The 19,442-nt window shown below is 40.9% G+C and overlaps 1 protein-coding gene across 6 annotated transcripts in view; it reads right to left on the reverse strand.

The window, feature by feature from the left end:
• TCP11L1 (t-complex 11 like 1) overlaps positions 1-18,764 on the reverse strand; it is a 34,358-nt gene extending 15,594 nt beyond the window's left edge. Inside the window, exons 1-5 of one of the 6 annotated variants that reach the window (XM_019456635.2) lie at positions 18,663-18,764; positions 15,679-15,865; positions 5,031-5,163; positions 3,324-3,444; positions 2,027-2,247 (exon numbers count right to left, since the gene is read on the reverse strand). In XM_019456635.2, the coding sequence (XP_019312180.1) occupies positions 2,027-2,247; positions 3,324-3,444; positions 5,031-5,163; positions 15,679-15,841 (638 nt within the window). In that variant the 5' untranslated portion in view covers positions 15,842-15,865; positions 18,663-18,764. Of the gene's footprint in view, positions 1-2,026; positions 2,248-3,323; positions 3,445-5,030; positions 5,164-15,678; positions 15,866-17,005; positions 17,090-17,952; positions 18,051-18,294; positions 18,314-18,376; positions 18,474-18,662 lie in introns of those variants that run through there. The other 5 variants (XM_019456636.2, XM_019456639.2, XM_019456637.2 and 2 more) reach the window with 5 other exon arrangements.
• Between the last annotated feature and the right edge of the window lie 678 nt (positions 18,765-19,442).

Consider the following 19,442-nt stretch of genomic DNA (forward strand, 5'->3'; position numbering starts at 1 on the left):
CAACACAGCTCCCCCACTGCCTGGGGACCTGTTCTTTGGCATTGGGTCGGCCCTCCCAGCAACCACAGATGAAGGACAGCCAGGACCCAAGGTCAAGGGCAGAGAGCTGACCACTTGGGTCTCCACTCTCTCACACACGTTAATTCACTTTCCCAGGAAGAAAGAACAAGAACTCTCTCCTTTCTCCTCTCCTTTCTCCCCAGGCTCTTCGTTTCAGGGCATGTTTTCTATTCTAGTTTTGGTGGCAGAACTGCACGTTCACACTCTGAATGTACCCAGTGGGCAGACCTGACTCGATGCTAAGGATGCCTTCAATCCTGCAGGTCACACACCATAGCTATTTCTCCAGAGGCGGGAAACTGCTGAGTGACCTACTTGCAGAAGGTGGTTGAGAACCCAAGGTACAGGTTTGGCTGAGGCCCTACAAACAAGGGGGAACAGGGTCAAATGTCCTGAGTCCCCTGACGCCCTCTGGGACTGACTGAACTGTATGACACAATTACCTTCTGTGTGGGAGTTTATTATGTGTGGAAAGGACACACAGTCTGAGGAACAATTCAGGGTCCCTTCCCTGCCATCCTGTCTACCTCCCAAACACATGGGACAGCCCACTTCTTGGGGGACACTCTGCCTCTCCTCTGAGTACTCGTAGAGGTTCCCCAAAACCACCCGCTGCAGATGAGAGACTGCTGGAAACTGCCACCTGGCGGCCACCGACTCGAGTAACCCATGAACATGTTTGTGCTCACAAAGTGTTTTTAAAAACCTCCATTTCCAGCCTCTCCTGAAAAAAATCTAAGGATCTGACAACATGGACCCACATTTCTTCATGGCCACAATCAACTGCCTCCTTTTAACAGTGTATGTACTCCCACTTTGCCAGGCTCCCCGCTCCATTCTCTTTCCAGTAGGAATTTATGTTTAGGTTGAGTTTGCTGCAAGCTATCTTCCCCAGAGGTCTCACCTCCTAGGAAACTCCTCCCTTAACTTGGCCAAATTAGAAGCTCTTACTATTTCTAAAGTCTAGCACCATACCCAGCACATAAGAGATACTCAATATGAGCTTGTTGAATGAGTGAACAAATCAATTTTTAGGTTTTTTTTTTAAGATTTTATTTTTAAGTAATCTCCACACCCAATGTGGGGCTCAAACTCAGGACCCCGAGATTAAGAGTCACATGCTCTACCCACTGAGCAAGCCAGGCACCCCTTCTTAGGAGGTCTTTTCAATGCTTTCTGAACCCTGAGGTAACTTCATGATACATAGCATTTTTATATGTACCAAATATTGATATGATATAAAAGAAGCTGAAAATGAAAGAAACTTTTGGAAAGCAACTTGCTAACATGCAATGAGAGTCTTAAAACTGTTCTTATCCTCTGATACAGTAATCCCACTTTAAGAACTTATAGTTAGGAAATAACCTAAAATACAGAAAAAAGTTTTGTACACAAGGATGTTCATGGCAGGATTAAACAGTAAATAATTAGAGGTAATCTAATTGTCCATCTTAACATAGTACTAGTTAACTATACCTATGCAAATGAAGATTTTGCAGCCATTGAAAATGCTTATAGAGAGTTTTATTTTATTTATTTATTTTTTGAGAGTTTTAAAAAATAATATAAGTTGGGGGTGCCTGGGTGGCTCAGTCAGTTAAGCGTCCAACTCTTGGTTTTGGCTCAGGTCATGATCTCACAGTTCACGGAATGGAGCCCCGTATTGGGCTCCATGTTGACAGTGTGGAGTCTGCTTGAAATTCTCTCTCTCCCTGCCTCTCCCCTGCTCAAGCTCTCTCTCAAAATAAAAAAATTTTTTTTTAAATTATCAATATGATTAGCAGTGATTTTGCCTTTGGGTGGTGAAACCGTGGGTGATTTTTTTTTCCTTCTTTCTACTTTTCTGTATTAAAAAAAAAAAAAGTTTGCTTTTTAAAAATTCATGAGTATCTACACTCGAAGTCTAAATCTGAAAACGGGCTCTGTATCTTAAGTGCACTGAAGGTGATTAACACAATCCCCATACCTGAAAAGGGGCACAATTTCCTTAATGTCCTTTAGTTTCTTAACTTCTTCATCTCTAGCAGGTGCACACACTGTCCCCATCATGCCAATAATGAATTCTGCCAGCTTGGAAATGTCTAAGGCCCCATTCTCTGCTTCTTGCTTGATCAGATCCAGATCTAAGACTTCCATTATCTGGTTTCTCAGTCTACTGTGACCAGGCAGCAAGAAAGATAAGAGAGTCTACGAGAGAGCACAGCCAAGTTTAATCAAAGTTTCTTAGTCAGACATCATTTTTCGTTATACACAAAGGAATTTACAATTACCCAAATAAGGCTTTATCAATAGTTACTGTAATACCATAATACAATTGCAACTATAAAACATTTTAACCTTTTAACAAATCTATAGAAAAACATGTTTTCAAATCATTTATTTATTTACTTTAATGTTTATTCATTTTTGAGAGAGAGCACAAGGAGGGGAGCAGCAGAGAGAGAGGGAGACACAGAATCTGAAGCAGGCTCCAGGCTCTGAGCTGTCAGTGCAGAGGCGGACGTGAGGCTTGAACCCATAAACCATGAGATGACCTGAGCCATAACACTTAATCAACTGAGCCACCCAGGTGCCCCTCATTTATTTAACTAAGTAAGTTAATTAAGTAAGCTCTAAGCCCAACACGGGGCTCAAACTCACAACTCTGAGAACAAGAGTTACATGTTCTACTGACTGAGCCAGCCAGGCACCCATTTGCAAATCATTTAGATGACCTATTTAAGCTTCTGTTTAAGGTCTAGGTAGCAATCAACAGGATAAAAGATGAACAAGCTGTTAAAAGTGAGAAAAAACACAGTAATTAACGTGAGCCTCTGAACCAAATACAGATGCCAGTTTCCATGGATACATTTTTCTCTTTCAACTACTGCTAAAGGTATTTGCAGAAAGAGTCTTAACTTCCATTTAATACCTTCTCTATCCCACAGACTGAGTCACTCTTTGGCCATTATAAATTAAACATATCTAAGCCGATTAAAATTTTTATTAATCACCTGTACTTGGTCAAATAACTTTTGTTTTCTTTAAATAATTGTTTTAAAAAATATAAACCTTCATTTACAAAAGTAAAGCCTTTGGGTTATCACAGCTTGTTTGAAATTTTTAAAAAGGCATTAAGCCAAAAAAAGTCTTAATCCACAATTCAGCAGGTATGTTAACCTCTCAATCCCTCAATTTCTTTAAAGTCTTCTGGCACAGTAACAAAGACAGGTTGAATACTCCTAATACACCAGAAAAGCACTACAATTTGCCCTCCATCTCACCTCTTTGATTTCTCCGACAAGTTTGATGGCATGGTCATATGTTGGGGGATCTTCACTTAGCTGGACACTCAAGCAGTCCCAAAAAGCTTTATGTACAATATCCTTTACTCTCTTCTCCAAGCTGGAAGCAAATGAAAAAAGGAAGAAAAAAAAATCAAAATATTTGAGGCTCGAATCACTTTCAAAAGCACAAATTCTATGGGTTTAGGGTGAGAAATTTTAAAAATAATTTAGATGAAGGAAAGATTTCCCAGATATACTTATACCAGTCACATATGCTATTTTTAGTTTAGTGATTTATTTCAGTAAGTACCTCACTGGACAGAATAACTTTCAACTAATTTCACAGATGACTTTAGACCAATTAATAGCATATAAGGGGTCATATGATAAAAGCATACTGGAAAGTTCAGAGCTGTTTTCTTAATTTTCCCTGTTACCAGAAAGTTTCTTAAGATATTTATGATTAAGTAGTTTAAGATAACAACTCAGCATGTATATAGGCTGAAGGACTTTATTTCTAGAAAATACCCTATTCCTATATGATATATGAGACAATTATTGAATTAGGTACCAAATTAACAACTAACATATAACATCTCATTAAAACCGGTCTCTAAGAGCACCTGGCTGGCTGTTGGTAGAGCATGATCTCAGGGTTGGAAGTTCGAGCCCCATGTTGGATATAGAGATTACTTAAAAATAAAATCTTAAAAAAAAAATCTTTATATTGTAAGAGCAAAACAGGTACTTCTTCATTCTTAATGTGAAAAAGTACTCTCTTTGCAGAACATATAAGAAATGCTTGTAAAGTTATATTTAGAAGACTCACGTGGGCGACAGTATAGCTTGGCAACCCAGCAGTCATTCCTCCTCCCTCCTTGGTTAACAGAATCCCAATCTTTATCATGACACCTTTTTTTTAAAATTAATTAATTTATTTAGAGAGAGAGAACATGTGTGCACACACACGCATGAGCAGGGGAGGGGCAAAGAGAGAGGGAGAGAGAGACAATCCCAAGCGGACTCCCCACTGTCAGTGCAGAGCCCAACACAGGGCTTGATCTCATGACCAACAGATCATGACCTGAGCAAAATCAAGACCAATAGATCATGACCTGAGCCAAAAAATCAAGAGTTGGATGCTCAACCAACTTAGCCACCTAGGTGCCCCATATGATGGCACTTTTACAATTATAATGAGCAATGATTTTTATTATGACAATACATTTTAAAAGACACATTTTACAATCAATAGAGTTTAAGATTTGATAGGATATGTACCAGGTGCTAGGGATATAGAGAATAATGCATAATCCTTTGTCTTTGTAAAGTTTATAATCTGGTGAAGAACACTAGTAAACCAACACTAGGAAACCAACAACTATAGTATGATGTGATAGTTACAAGAAATGAATGAAACAATACAATGAAAACACAAGATAGGACACTAGGCCCTATGCAATAGGGAGAAGCTAACATGAAAGGTTTCCACAGGAGATTTCCTAGACCTTTTATTTAGGAGCAGTAGTCCTGAGATCAACTTTCAAACACTAGTAATTCTGAGTATAGACATTTTATTTTTTTAGCAACTATATACAAAAGGAAAAATACGTTTGAATATACTGACATCAAGTGGAGAAGACCTTTCCAGAATTGGGAAATGGCAGAGTTCCACTAAACAAGGTAACTCAGTAACCACCTTACCTGTCTTCTGGTAATTCAACTGGTTTAATCCGAAAGTCTCCATTTACTACAATTTCATGGGCTAGAGCCATGTTAGCAACTCCTTTCGCTGTATCTAGAAGTTCTTCTACTGTCACAAATCGAGGAGGACTAGCTGTAACAAAACCCAGTGTAAGAGATTCGCTTCTCTAGATTAAAATTTCTATTAAAGTAAGGAGAAGGCAGTGGTTCTGGTACCAGCTAATAACTTCAGCTATGCCTCTATTTATGAAAATATTCTGGCAATTTCCAACAACAGAATTTTACCTATTTCATTTTTCTTTTAACCTGGAGTCCCAAAAGCAGAGACCATTTCCAATTCTCAAAATATCTGGACTTTTTACTTAAGACTGGTCAGTGGAAATGATTAAATTAAATGGAGACAAACTTTTAAAGTCACAGACTATCAAATTTCCCAATACACTGAGGGTTGTTTTCTGATCCCTTTGCTTTCTGTCTACCCTAAATTTTATTTAAAAAAAATTTTTTTTAATGTTTTTATTTATTTTTGAGACAGAGAGAGGCAGAGCATGAGCAGGGGAGGGGCAGAGAGAGAAGGAGACACAGAATCCGAAGCAGGCTCCAGGCTCTGCGTAGTCAGCACAGAGCCTAGCGCAGGGCTCGAACTCACAGACTGTGAGATCATGACCTGAGCTGAAGCTGGACGCTTAACCGACTGAGCCACCCAGGCGCCCCTATCTACCCTAAATTTTAAAAAGGAGACACCAGATTTAGGATTTCCTCATTTGCTCCCATCAGCAGTTTATATTTTGCTCCACCACTAATACTGTGCCAGGAATGAACCTTGTCAAATTAAAATTTCATCAAGTAGTCTAGGGTACCAGTGCTATTCAGAGAATGCTAAAACCACTACCCTGTATAGGATACTAAGAATGTTTTATAACCGTAATTTGAAAAGCACTGACCTGGAAGAGGACTATATTAATTTTCTGTGATGGTGATAAGATCTGGGCTTAAAATGAGATAAATAATTTCCTAGTTTGCACAGGGTTTAACAATTATGAAGATCTTAGGTTAGTAAAAAATTATTTTCCTTCCTCTTTACTTTTTTCTTTTACTCACAAAAAACAACAACAAAAAAGGAACCAAATCTAAGAGCTAGTCATATCCTGTTTGGTAAAAATCTTTATCCAGTCACATAAGGGGAAGTTGGGAACACTCAACAAAAATCCTTCTCTGTATTTCCACAGACTACTAATAAAAATACTAAATAAATAAATAAATAAATAAATAAATAAATAAATAAATAAATAAAATTTGCTCCATGGATATTGGCAAAATATAATGAATATATAAAAATCAGAGCCCAGATTGACAACCTCATAATACTGAGAATTTCTATTTCTGCCAAATTGATCTACTGATAAAACACAATCCCAGTTAAAATCCCAGCAGGCTTTTTGTTGAAAATGCCAAACTGAGGGGCGTCTGGGTAGCTCAGTTGCTTAAGCATCAGACTCTTGGTTTCAGTTCAGGTCATCTCACAGTTCATGAGTTCAAGCCCCACATCGGGCTCTGTGCTAACAGTGTGGAGCCTGCTTGGGATTCTCTCTCTCCTCCTCTCACTGTCTCTCTCAAAATAAAGTAACCTTAATAAAAAAATGCCAAACTGATTCTCAAATTTACATGGAAATGCACAGGACCTAGACAAGTGGAAACTATTTTGAAAAAAGAATAAAGTTGCAGGACTTAAACTAATTTCGAGACTTACAATAAAACTGCAACAATTGAGACAGTGTGTTTCTGGCATGAAGACAGATATACAGAGCAAGTGAACAGAGGACCTAGAAATAGACTGATACATACATACATACACACATACGTGTACATGTGGTCAATAAGCAAGAAATGGTGTTGACACAATTAGCTATCTGTATGGAAAAGAATGATCCTCAACCCTTACTGAACAAGATAAGTAAAAAACAAATTCAAAATGGACCACAGACCTAAATACAAGAGCTAAAACTGTAAAACTTCTAGGAGAAAGCACAGGTGAAATCTACCTTGAGTTAGGCAAAATTTCTTAGAGTAAGATACAAAAAACTCAACATAAAAGAGAAAAAAATTGATAAATTGTGCTTTACCAAAATTTAAAACTTTTGTTCTGTGTAAGACTCCTAAAAAGAATATAAAAGGCATGCCAGATAGGAGAAAATATATGCAAAACACAAATATGATAAAGGACTTGTATCCAGAACATATTAAGAACTCTTATAATAATAGACAACCACTAAAAAGTAGACAAAAAGTCTGGACATTTCTCTCAAGCAGATAGATACACAACAGGCCAAGAACAGATGCTCAACATCATTAGTCATCAGTGAGAGATAACAGAAAATATACATATTGTTCTCTGAACCTGGTTCCTGGCACAAAACTCCTAGAACCCTTATAATTTCCTAAGTGATAAGAACACTAGGTGCATCTCTTGTTTTAATATTTGGCTTTTGACCCCCTCCCTAACACTGGGCTCCTAAAACCTTTCTTAATCCCTAAGTGATAAGCACTAGCAGCATATTTTGTTCTACTGAGATGACTCTGAGCTCCTGGATGGCTTCTGGATGGGGGTGGGTCACTAGAAAGACCAAGCCATGATTAGAAGGTTGGAATTTTCAGCCCTATCCTCCAGAGAGGATTCCATACTTAGGGCTGAAAATGGAGTTAATAATTGATCATGCCTACATGAGGAAGCCTCCATAAAGTCCCAATAGTAGAGGGTTCAGAGAGCTTCCAGGTTGTCCAACACATCCCTACCAGGAGGGTGATGCACCCCAACTCCATAGGGTCAGAAGCTCCTGCACTCAGGACCCTCCCAGACCTCACCCTATATATTTCTTCATCTAGCTCTTCACTTTTATTTATCTTTTGAGTTCTGTGAGCCACTCTAGTAAATTAATAGAATTTATGAAAGGGACACTAGAATCTCCAATCTATAGCTGGTTGGTCAAAAGCACAGGTAATAACCTAGATTTGTGACTATTGTCCAAAGTGGAGGGATGGGTGTGGGACTAAGCCCTTCACCTGTGAGATCTGATGTTATCTCTGCATAAATAGTGCCAGAATTGAGTTGAATTATAGGAATTCAGGTAGTATCACAGGAAATTACTTGGTGGGGGAAAATGACCCCACACATTTGGTGGCCAGAAGTGATCTACTCTATGTGAACACTAAAGAGACACAGGCACCCGGGAGAAAAACACAGGAGGAAGGACTGGGTTTTGCCCCACACAGGTGGAAAATTGTAGGTTTTTTCTTTTATTTTATAATCAGGGAAATGCAAATTAAAACCACATTGAGGGGCACCTGGGTGGCTCAGTTAAGCGTCTGACAGCTCGGGTCATGATCTCATGGTTCTTGAGTTTGAGCCCTGCGTCAGGCTCTGTGCTGACAGCTCAGAGCCTGGAGCCTGCTTCAGATTCTGTCTCCCTCTCTCTCTGCCCCTCCCCCGGCTCACACTCTGTCTCTCTCAAAAATAAATAAACATTAAAAAAAAAAAAAAATACCCACACTGAGATACCACTACATACATACTAGAATGGCCAAAATTAAAGAGACTGATCATACCAAGTCTTGACATAGCGGCAGAGCAGTTGGAACTCTCAAACAGTAGAAATAAAAAATGGTACGGTCACTTTGGAAAACAATGTCTTGGTTTCTTATAGAGTAAAACATACACTTATCACATGACCCAGCAATCCCACTCTTAGGTCTTTACACAAGAAAACTATGGCCCGATGAAGACCTGTACTCAAATGTTAATACCAGCATTCTTCATAACAGGCAAAATCTAGAACTAATCCAAATGTCAATCAACTGCAGAATGAATAAATAGTATAACCATACAATGGAACACTACCCAGCAATAACAAAGGAAGAAACTGATATATGCAAAATCACAGATGAATCTTAAAAGCATTATCCCAAGTTAAAGAGTCAGATAAGAGACTATATACAGTATGATTCCATTTATTTGAAATCATAAAAAGGGCAAAATTATAGAGATAGAAAGTAAGTGGCTGCCAAAGGCCAGAAGACAGTGGAAAGATTCACTGTCAAGGGGCAGAACTGTGGTAGTAGCGACACAACTGTAAATGCATTTGTCAAAACTCAAATTACACACTTAAAATGGAATTTTATTATATATAAATTCTACCTCAATAAAGTTGATTAAAAATTCAAAGGCGGGGGGCACTTGGGGGTTTACTTGGTTGACCATCGGATTCCTGGTTTTGGCTCAGGTCATGATCACACGGTTTGTGAGTTCAAGCCCCGCATTGAGCTCTACGCTGGTGGTGCGGAGCCTTCTTGGCATTCTCTTTCTCTCCCTCTCGGCTCTTGCTCTGCTTGTGCCCTCTCTCAAAAAATAAACTTAAAAAAAATTCAGGGGAGCCTGAGTGGCTCAGCCAGTTAAGCTTCGGATTTCAGTTCCACATCAGGCTCTGCACAGACAGCACAGAGCCTGCTTGGGATTCTCTCTCTCTCCCTCTCTGCCCCTCCCCTGATCATGTTCTCTATCTCAAAAATAAATAAACATTAAAAAAAAATTTTAATAAACTAAAAAAAATTCAAAGACATTTAGCAGGAATTTGCTATATATATATACTATATACTATATATACTATTAAATACTATTAAATTTATTCAAGCTAATATTTTCTGTTACCATGTATCAGAAAATGGAACTTTCACTGTGATATATCAACATCAAACGTCAGGAATTATTAAACTGCATAGAGTTCTTATCCCTTTTAAGATTTTTTTTTTTTAAAGTAATTGCTACACCCAATGTGGGGCTCAAACTCACAACCCTGAAATCATGAGTAATGCACTCCACCAACTGAGCAAGCCAGGCATGCCAAGTTCTTATCTCTTAAAAAGAGATTCAGGGGCACCTGGGTGGCTCAGTCAGTTGGGTGTCCGACTTCGGCTCAGGTCATGATCTCGCGGTCCGTGAGTTCGAGCCCCACGTCAGGCTCTGTGCTGACAGCTCAGAGCCTGGAGCCTGTTTCAGATTCTTTGTCTCCCTCTCTCTCTGACCTTCCCCCGTTCATGCTCTGTCTCTGTCTCAAAAATGAATAAACATTAAAAAAAAAAAATTAAAAAAAAAAAAAAGAGATTCAGAAGGACCACCTGGGTAGCTCAGTCGGTTGAGTGTCCAACTTCAGCTCAGGTCATGATTTCACAGTTCATAAGTTCAAGCCCTGTATCGGGCTCACTGCTGTCAGCCCAGAGACCCCTTTGGATCCTCTGTCCCCCTCTCCCTGCCCCTCCCCCTCTAGGGATCTCTCTCTCTCTCTCTCAAAAATAAACAAACATTAAAAAAAAAAAAAAGCCCCATCATCAGGGCTTCCAAGTTTGGTTTTGACCCTGGTTTTGCAAAAATCTTCAAATGTCTAATCATCTTAAATTTATGAAAATAATAGAAACACGCCAAGTTTTCACAATTAATTTACCATTTTTCAACAATTTAGGGCATTTGGGTAATGATAAATACACAGTGTTTTTATGCTACCTAGTCATGAAACACAAGGGACAGAGGAAGGAAGAATTTCAGCTCCCTCCAGACTCTTGAATGTGACCTTGAACAAGTCATTTTAAATCTTCCACAGCCATTATTTCCTAATATGCAAAAAGAAGATAGTAAAACCAAAGGAATGTTCCATAGAAGATGAGACTCTTCCAAATTATACACAAGTGTGTTCTCATGATTTGGGGCACACTTGGGATAAAACAGCTTGTACCAAGTGCTAAGAACATGAGACACCAGGAAGAAGAAAATTTACAGAGCTGTCCAAGTTAGAGACTAATCAAACTTATTAATGAAGGATACCTGATCAAAAAAGCTAAAAGCTACAATTCTAAGATAGGATCAGGATAGGTTACAGGTCTACATACACAGAAACTGGTCATTGCATACTAATTACAGGGTTTTGGGTGGGATTTTTTGTTTTGTTTTGAGAATTCTCAAATTTACCAATTTCATGAGAACACAAAGATACAATTTCGTGGACAACATGGTTTCACTTCAACTTGTGAAGAGAACCTGTGAAGAGTTGTAATAAGAGCCATAAAAAATGGTAAGGTCACATGTATTTTACTCTGGAATTTATTTTACTATGCAATATAAAGCTAAAGCTGCTGCTGATTCCCTTATAGCATTTGTGCACTGATACCCTGTTAAAGAAACTGAAAACCAAGTAAACATGCCCTTTGGGAAGCTGGTGAATAGATTCAAAATAAAATGAAAACCTAATTCAGAATGTTCCTACTCTCTACCTTTCCTTACTGAGTTGTTCTGTAATCTGAGAAGTCCATACACTCTAAAGATACGCTTCTAGTCAGACAAGTGGTTGGACATTTATGGATGGCAGATGGCAAATGTCACCCAAAACTACTATAGAGGGAGCATAGTGAAGCAAGGGTAAAGTTTATCCACAGAACTTACTGCACTGTAGAAATTGCTTGTTATTTTGTCTTCTTCACTACACTGCAAACTCCATGAGGTAAGAGACCTTGTAGGCCTGACTCACTGCTGTATCCCTGATACATAATATTCATTCAATAGAAAAAAATATTGTTTTTGAGAGAAAGAGAGAGCGCGCAAGTGGAGGAAGGGCAGAGGGGGAGGCAGAGAGAGAGAATCTTAAGCAGGCTCCATGCCCAGCACTGTCTAGCAAGGAGCCTGATACGGGGCTCGATCTCACCACCCTGGGATCATTACCTGAGCTGAAATCAAGAGCCGAGTGAGCCATCCGGGCACCCCGCATTCAATAAATACTGACTCACTGACTAAACACAGAGACACTACAACTCAAAGTCTAGTCATGAGCTTTAAAAATATAGGAACTTAGGGGCACCTGGGTGGCTCAGTCGGTTAAACGTACGACTTGGGCTCAGGTCATGATCTCACCACTCATGAGTTCGAGCCCTGTGTAAAGCTCTGTACTAACAGCTCAGAGCCAGGAGCCTGCTTCGGATTCTGTGTGTGTCTCTCTCTCTGCCCTTCCCCTGCTCCCACTATCTATCTCTCTCTCTCAAAAATAAACATTTTTAAAAAATGTAATAACTTACGGGCAGCTGGCTGGCTCGGGGTTGTGAGATCAAGCCCCATACTGAGTGCGGAGAGTACCTAAATAAATAGGCTTAAAAAAAAATTAAGAACTTGTGCCATCCATTTATCTAAGGATGACTGGGATATACTAATTAAACTCACAAAGACCTGATTTAATAAACCAAAATGCTAAATGGCAAATATTAACTGGGATAACAATGTGAAGTTTTTCATCTGAATACAGCATCTTCTACTGGTCAAAAGGTGATTAAACACCAGAACAGAACAGGCTTTGTGAGCAGAGTATATGGAAGTAGAGAATCTCAGGGGAGACATTAATTTGCAGCTCACTGATCTTTACTTTTAGAGATGTAAACATCTCTATGTTTACAGAACAGATTATCTTTTAGAATCAAAGCACCATCTCAGACTAGTGCCAGCCAATTCCTACAAGGAAGCCACTCGTCCTTTTTCAATATTCTATATCACTTACTGAAGGTTCTGCACCCAAATCCCAATGTGTACAGGGGCGGGGTGAGGTGCTTCCCCCCAACACTACCAAACAGTTGTCAGAAACCAGCTGGGTGTCCTACAATTCAATTGAGTTTTGACACTATCTACCTGGAGATACTGTCAGACCCCACAGGTTAAGGGTTCAGTTCTACAAAACTGCCCTAGTTGCAAGTCCAGGCGGTCATGGGTGCTATAGACCAGAGGTTCTGATGACTCCCTCCTTGGGTTTGATTTGCTAGAGTGGCTCCCAGAACTCAGAGAAACATTCTACTTACCAGGTTTACTGGTTTAGTATAAAAAGATATAACTCAGAAGCAGCCAGATGAAGAGATGCATAAGAGCAAAGTATGGGGAAAGGGTGCAGGGCTTCCCCGCCCTGAGGGTGCGCACCACTCTCCCAGCACCACCCACTGTGTATTCACCAACCTGGAAGCTCTCCAAACACAGTCCTTTTGGGTTTTTATGGAGGCTTCATTATATAGGCATGATTGATTAAATCACTGGCCAGGGGCAATTGATTCGACCTCCAACCCCCTCCTCTCCCCAAGCTGAAGGCTGGGGGATGGGACTGAAAGTTCCAACCCTCTAATCACAGGGCTGGGTCCCCTGGCAACCAGCCCCCATCATTAGGTTACCTAGGTGCTTTCCAAAAGTCGCCTCATTAACATAACAAAAGACACACTTATAGCACTTAGGAAATTCCAAAGGCGCTCTTTGCCAGAAACTGGACAAAGACCAAATATATTTCTTATTATTAATCACAACATCATAGTTACCAATAGCAATTCTACCCTTAAAATATTACTCTATTATAACTTGCAAGACTAAAGGTTGTCTCTTTGCTATTTACATTTTAATTTGTAGAATTCCAGAAGGGATTTTAGAGTTACTAGAAACTCAGTAGCTACTCATTTACACAGTTTGGAAAAAAAGTCTGCAGAGATGATTTCATACTTTATAAATTCTTATTTATGCTGTACATGTACAGTGATGCTTCTTGATGTGGCCCCCAGGCTGTGGGGCCTGAGCTTTACCACAGCCCTGTGCCTACCTATTATTATAAGGAGAAAGAGCAAGGAAGCCAGAGGAATATTTTAGGGCACTGATTTTATATTCTGTTTTGGTATGGACTTCTATGAGAATTTAATTAAATCTTCCATAACCTTCTTCCTAGAAAAATGCATATGCACACAAATGTTGATAAACTTTTTTGGCTGTTCCTGGATCCCCTAACACTTAATCATGGGTCCCAGCGTAAGGACTCTTGCCTTAAGGACATACCTACATACAGTCGAAGATAATGAATGTAGTCTAGTGTTGGCTTGATATTAATTTGGAGTCATGCCATTAGACTGACAGGATGCCAAAGGCAAAGCCATCAATTAAAGAATGACTAAAGATCTAAACCAAAGGTCCTCCTTTATCAGGAACTGTAGTGATAAAACCATCATGTTGGCCATCTGCATCCATATTACAGCAATCAGTCCTGGTATCTTTAAATGCAACAGATGACATGTAGTATTAACAATATTTATTGAACATTTATTAGATGCCAAGCATTGTTCTAAGTGCTTTACATGAATTCATTTAATCTTTACAACCATCTAAGAGATAAGTGTATTTTCCTCATTTTAAAAATGAGACAACAGGGGAGGCTGACTGGCTCAGTCAGTAGAGCATGTGACTCTTGATCTCAGAGTTGCGAGTTCAAGCCCCACATCAGGCCTGGAGCCTACTTAAAAAATAATAAATAATAAGCAATAAACAAACAAACAAACAAACAAACAAACAGAGATGCCTGGCTGGCTCAGTCGGTAGAGCATACAACTCTTGATCTCGAAGTTGTGAGTTCGAGTCCCACATCGGGTACAGAGGTTACTTAAAGATAAAATCTTAAAAACAAATAAATAAAAAGTAAAAAAATAAAAAATAAGTAAAAATGGGAAAACAGAAGCTTTCTAAGTATACATATTGGAGACCAAGAGGACCAAAGGTCGTATTTGCTTGTAGTGAGGTCTTTGTACACTTTGTGTGCTGGGATGAACCTAGCAGTATATCCATCAAAATCTATGTGATACTAAGCCACAATAAAATGGGGCCTACTAATGTTTGCTATAAGAATACTATGTTGAGGGGCACCCGGCTGGCTCAGTCAGCAGAGCATGTAATTCTTGTTCTCCGAGTCGGAGTTCAAGCCCCATGTTAAGTAATTAAGTGTACTTAATTTAAAAAAAATAATAAAAGTGAAAAGAATATTATGGGAACTAATAAATTACCTGAGAAGGGCTTTGAACATTTTAAAAGAAACACACCTCAAACCCCAAAAATGTTCATACTTCTTTCAAATATGCAGAACTACCCATCATCTACACTTTAAAGAGATAACATCAGCACTGACATTCTTAGACTATGACACTCCCTCTTAAAACTTTCATTTTTTGGACCCACTTCAAAAAGCTTAAGTATTCTTAATAAAAGACAGGAGTTGGGGCAACTGCTGGGAATACTTGTGGAAATTGCCACCCTTTCATCAGTGAGGCCCGCTCCCAGTCAGGGATCTGAAATGACTTCACCATACATTCCGCAAACTGAATCCCCTCAACCTCGTGGGAACTAAGCCCCCAGGCAGTGAAGTTAGGGTGTGGTGACCTCACTCACATTCAAAACCTTTTTTAGCCTGCACGAGCACAGTCCTGGCTGGAACCTGCCTGAGACTTTTCAAATGCTTTTTTAATTAAAGCTACAATTTGCACTCCACCCTCCTAGTTCTCAAAGCAATTCAGAGAAAGTGGAAGGTCACTGACACTAGAGGAAGACAGAAATATTCTGGACATTATTCTAAAACTTTAATTTCTCAAGCAACTGAAAACCCACAAGTGACTAGGCTGCCAGTTGAGAAACTTGCTATTCTTAAATGCTGGTTATTGGCAATGTTCTCATATGATAAGAACCCAGCTCAGGGTCACAAGTATAAGGAAGCCTAATCAAAATATCACCTGAAAAACAATGATAATATTCCTTCTAACCAAAGTTAAATTTGCTTACAGTGAGGTCTTTGCATTCTTTGGGTGCTGGGAGGGCCCGACTTTATATTTTTCTGTAAAGCTTCATCAGAACCTTCCACAGCATCTTCAAGGCCTTGTTCAGAATCACTTGATTTTGATTCTCCTGCTTCATTTATATTGGGCTTGTCAGGGTTTTCAGACATTCTCAATTAAGTTTACTCACTTTCCTAGGAAAGAAAAAAAAAAGTGAACCAAAATGTTCTAGCTCTGTTACTAACTGGCAGTTGACTCTGGGCAAATCATTTATTCTCTTTGGGTTTCCATTTCTCATGTGTAATAATGAGTGGGCTTGCAAAGATCTTATCCAGCTATCATATTCTACCTCAATGATTAAACAGATACCTGTAAAATGACACAATTTATCAAATTCATGGACCTGTACCTCAGACAGAGTGACAGGTTTGAGTATTTTTGTCCCACTCCTAAGTCAAAACCAGGATCTTACACTGTTGGAAGATAACACTATAAACTGCCTGCTTCTATTTTGATCAAAGAGTGATTCAATTCAATTCTTTCCTCTCTTTCCTGAGAGCGGAGAGGAAAAGCCTTTGGAAATCATGCTTTTAACTTGGGCTTCCAGTTGAATACACTGGACCATGGAGCTGGTTCTCTGATCCTGTTATGTGGATAAGATACCTGGGGCTGACACCTAGAAGGGAGAAGCATATGAAGCATTTAGGAATAACGTATGAGGCCAATATTTTTATTAACTTGTCAGTCGGCAGGAAAAGATGATAAGTAGGAAGTTGCAAACAACCACGATGTATGGGGTTGGGTGGGGTTTTAATTTTTTTAGTTGCTGGTTAGAACAGGAATCATACTTAACGTGTTGGTTTGGGCCAGTTAAAAAAGGCCTGGAATACTAGCCTCTTTTTACCATACAAGTTTTTGTCAAGTTCTTTTCTCCCCGAGTTTTTTTCCTAGAGTTTTCTCTTCCTAAGGTGTTCCTAATTAAGGGAGAAGACAGACACAATGTTTCTGCATTCACAAGAATACTGCAAATAATTAGCATTTGTATCATCAACACTTGGAGATCACAAAACATTTTCATAAACGCTAATTAGACTTTATTATACACCTGGAGGGTAATCCAGGGATCAAAAGAAATGTTGGCAGCTCCGAAAAGGTCTGGCAGACTCTCTTTTGCCCATTAGACAGAGAAGAATCATTTGATATAATTATCTAAAATTTCAGATCCCTCCATTAAATAGAATGAAGTTACTGGAATTGACATTTCCAGGCCTGTATTATTTTTTTTAGGCCTGTATTATTAATATGAAGGTTTCTTTAATACAGTTCCCTCTTACCTTCCAACATCCCACTCCAGACACCCATCTCCTCTGTCCTAAATCCTATCAGGCTCTGGAAATGCTCCAAGATCCAAAAGACAACATTGCCAGCATATTCTCTGAGAAAGGACAAACAAATACACTTCTAATTTTATCCTCTTCACATGCTGAGAATGAGCTCAGAAAGGATGAAGTAACTCATTCTGCAAGGAAGGCATGCTTTCTGGGTCTCTAATACTCAGCTCAGTAAACTAACCCCATCCTTTTAAGATTCTGCTCAAGTCCTACTCCTCTTAGGACACTTCCCCACAGTGCGTGCACCTTTCTCTGAACTCTTGTAGGGCTAGTTGCTGCGTGTCTAGCATGCACCATAGCCTTAGATCCAATTCAAAATATACTTATTTAAATAGGTCTGGAGGGGGAGACATGCTTACAAGGAAACAGAGCGAAACTGAAGCCTTGATGGCATTATGAAACCACTAGGGGAACATAGTAGAGGGAGAAACTGATTCTGCCTGTAAGGAGTTGGGATAACCTTCCCGGAAAAGGTGACATTTGAGCTGTTTTGTTTTTTTTTTTTTTTTTTTTTGAAAAGAGCAGGATTTCGTCCAATTAAAATATGTCCGGAGTGGGAGAGAAGGTGAAAAGGGAAGCATTTCACTCAAAGGGCACACGTGAAGGCACACGAAAATAAACAGAAGAACAAGTGGCAGGTGATGAAGAGGGAAAGATGAGTTGGGGCAAGATTGGAAAATTGCTAGTTTTATTAAAAACAACGACAACAACAACAACAAAACTCTTCACCTAGATTTTTAACTTCTTAATGCCCAAGACCAACCATATTTCCCACATATGCTCCATCCGTATATCTTCCAAACAGATACCCAGTAAGTGTTTGTTGACAGCTGTGTCATCTCTGTGATGTCAGCGTGTGTGGGAAGGATGGGCGTTGGCCTCAGACATACCTGGGTTCCGATTCTGGCTCTTTGCTAACTGTGAAACTTCAGTTTCCTCATCTGTAAAATGCAGCTACCCACTTCTTCGATTTGGGGGAAGATCAGACGACAGAACGTGCATAACAGCAGCTGGCACACTACAAGCTTTCCACAAATGGAAGCTATATTTATAGGGCTACAGGATGCAGCAAGGAACCATTTATTACTTACAGCGTGCTCATTCATTCAACAATCACTAACTCCTGCTCCGCCTCAGAAGGGAACCGAGGGCAGGAGGATTCTCGCACTTGCCCTAGAGACCTTCTATCCGAGCTACATGCCGGGCCCCAGCTGCCACAAGAGACTCCCCACCAGAAAGGGTCTTTCAGCAAAGTAAAGGGGGTCTGTCCACCGATGCCGGGAACCGCTTCCTCTGGCACCCAGTGTCACTCACTCTCAGCGTCCAGATTCCGTTGTAAACAACTGTTCAGGCCGGCGAGGGAGTGGCGGGCCAGCAGCAAGCGATGGAAGCGGGGTGCGCTTTGAGCACGGCCTCGAGGGGTGGGACAAAGGCCGTCCTACGCCGCAACACGCCGCCGTCCCTGCCACTCCGTCGCCTCCACCCGACAGCACCGGGACCCGACCTCCCCGGAGGAGGCGAAGAAATGCCTGTGGTTTCCACCTCACGCCTCCCGTGCGGGCCCCGCAGGGCTGCCAGCCTCCGCGCCCGCTTCCCTCACCTGCCGCGGAGTCGGCGTGCTCCCTCCTGCCGCTCGGGCCGGGAATGAGGCGGGAGGAGGCGCGGAGCGATGAGCGGCGAGCACGGGACGCTTCAGCCTCTGTCCTTCCGAGGCCGCATCCCTCGCCGCGCTGAGGGCCGTCCTCCCTACCCGACTCCGGTGGGTAGCGGCCAAAGCGGCCGTTCCTCAAGCGTCGGGAAGGGGGAGGCAGCCTTTTAGCCGGGAGGCGCCCGCCCCACGCAGGGCGGCGCCATGTTTCTGTACGGAAAGGCGGGAGGCGCGGCCCTGTCCGGACCCAGGGTGCTTAGTGAGAGGTGGTTCAATCTAGGAGGCGCCCTGTTTCCGTATGTAGATGCGAGAGGTGGGCTCCGGGTCTGCGGAGGGGGCACAGTGGGTGGTGGCTCGGGACCTGGAGGTGCCCGCCCCACGCAGGGCGGCGCCATGTTTCCGTACAGAACGGCGGGCGCCTCTGAGAGAGTGTAAGGCGGGAGAGGAACGCGTGGTAGAGCTGGCACGGAGTCTGTCAAGTGAAAGAAAGCGATAGGCCGCTCATTCACAACCGCATTCAAAGCCTTCCCCGCCCGGGTTTTCAAATTTAAACATTACCATCATGTCTTCTAGGTGCACATAATTTATCATCCTCCTCTAATTTGGGCTAAGAAACAAACAAACAAAAAAAAGTCACGCCCACCACCTAGGTAGCCAAGCCTCACTTTAATGGCACAGACTCATTTTGGTTTTGAGGTCATCTCTTTTATCCAAGCGGATGCCACACTTGTC

The sequence above is a fragment of the Panthera pardus genome, unplaced genomic scaffold, assembly GCF_024362965.1.
Source record: "Panthera pardus isolate Hobbes unplaced genomic scaffold, ASM2436296v1 HiC_scaffold_12, whole genome shotgun sequence".
In the NCBI taxonomy this organism is placed as follows: domain Eukaryota; kingdom Metazoa; phylum Chordata; class Mammalia; order Carnivora; family Felidae; genus Panthera; species Panthera pardus.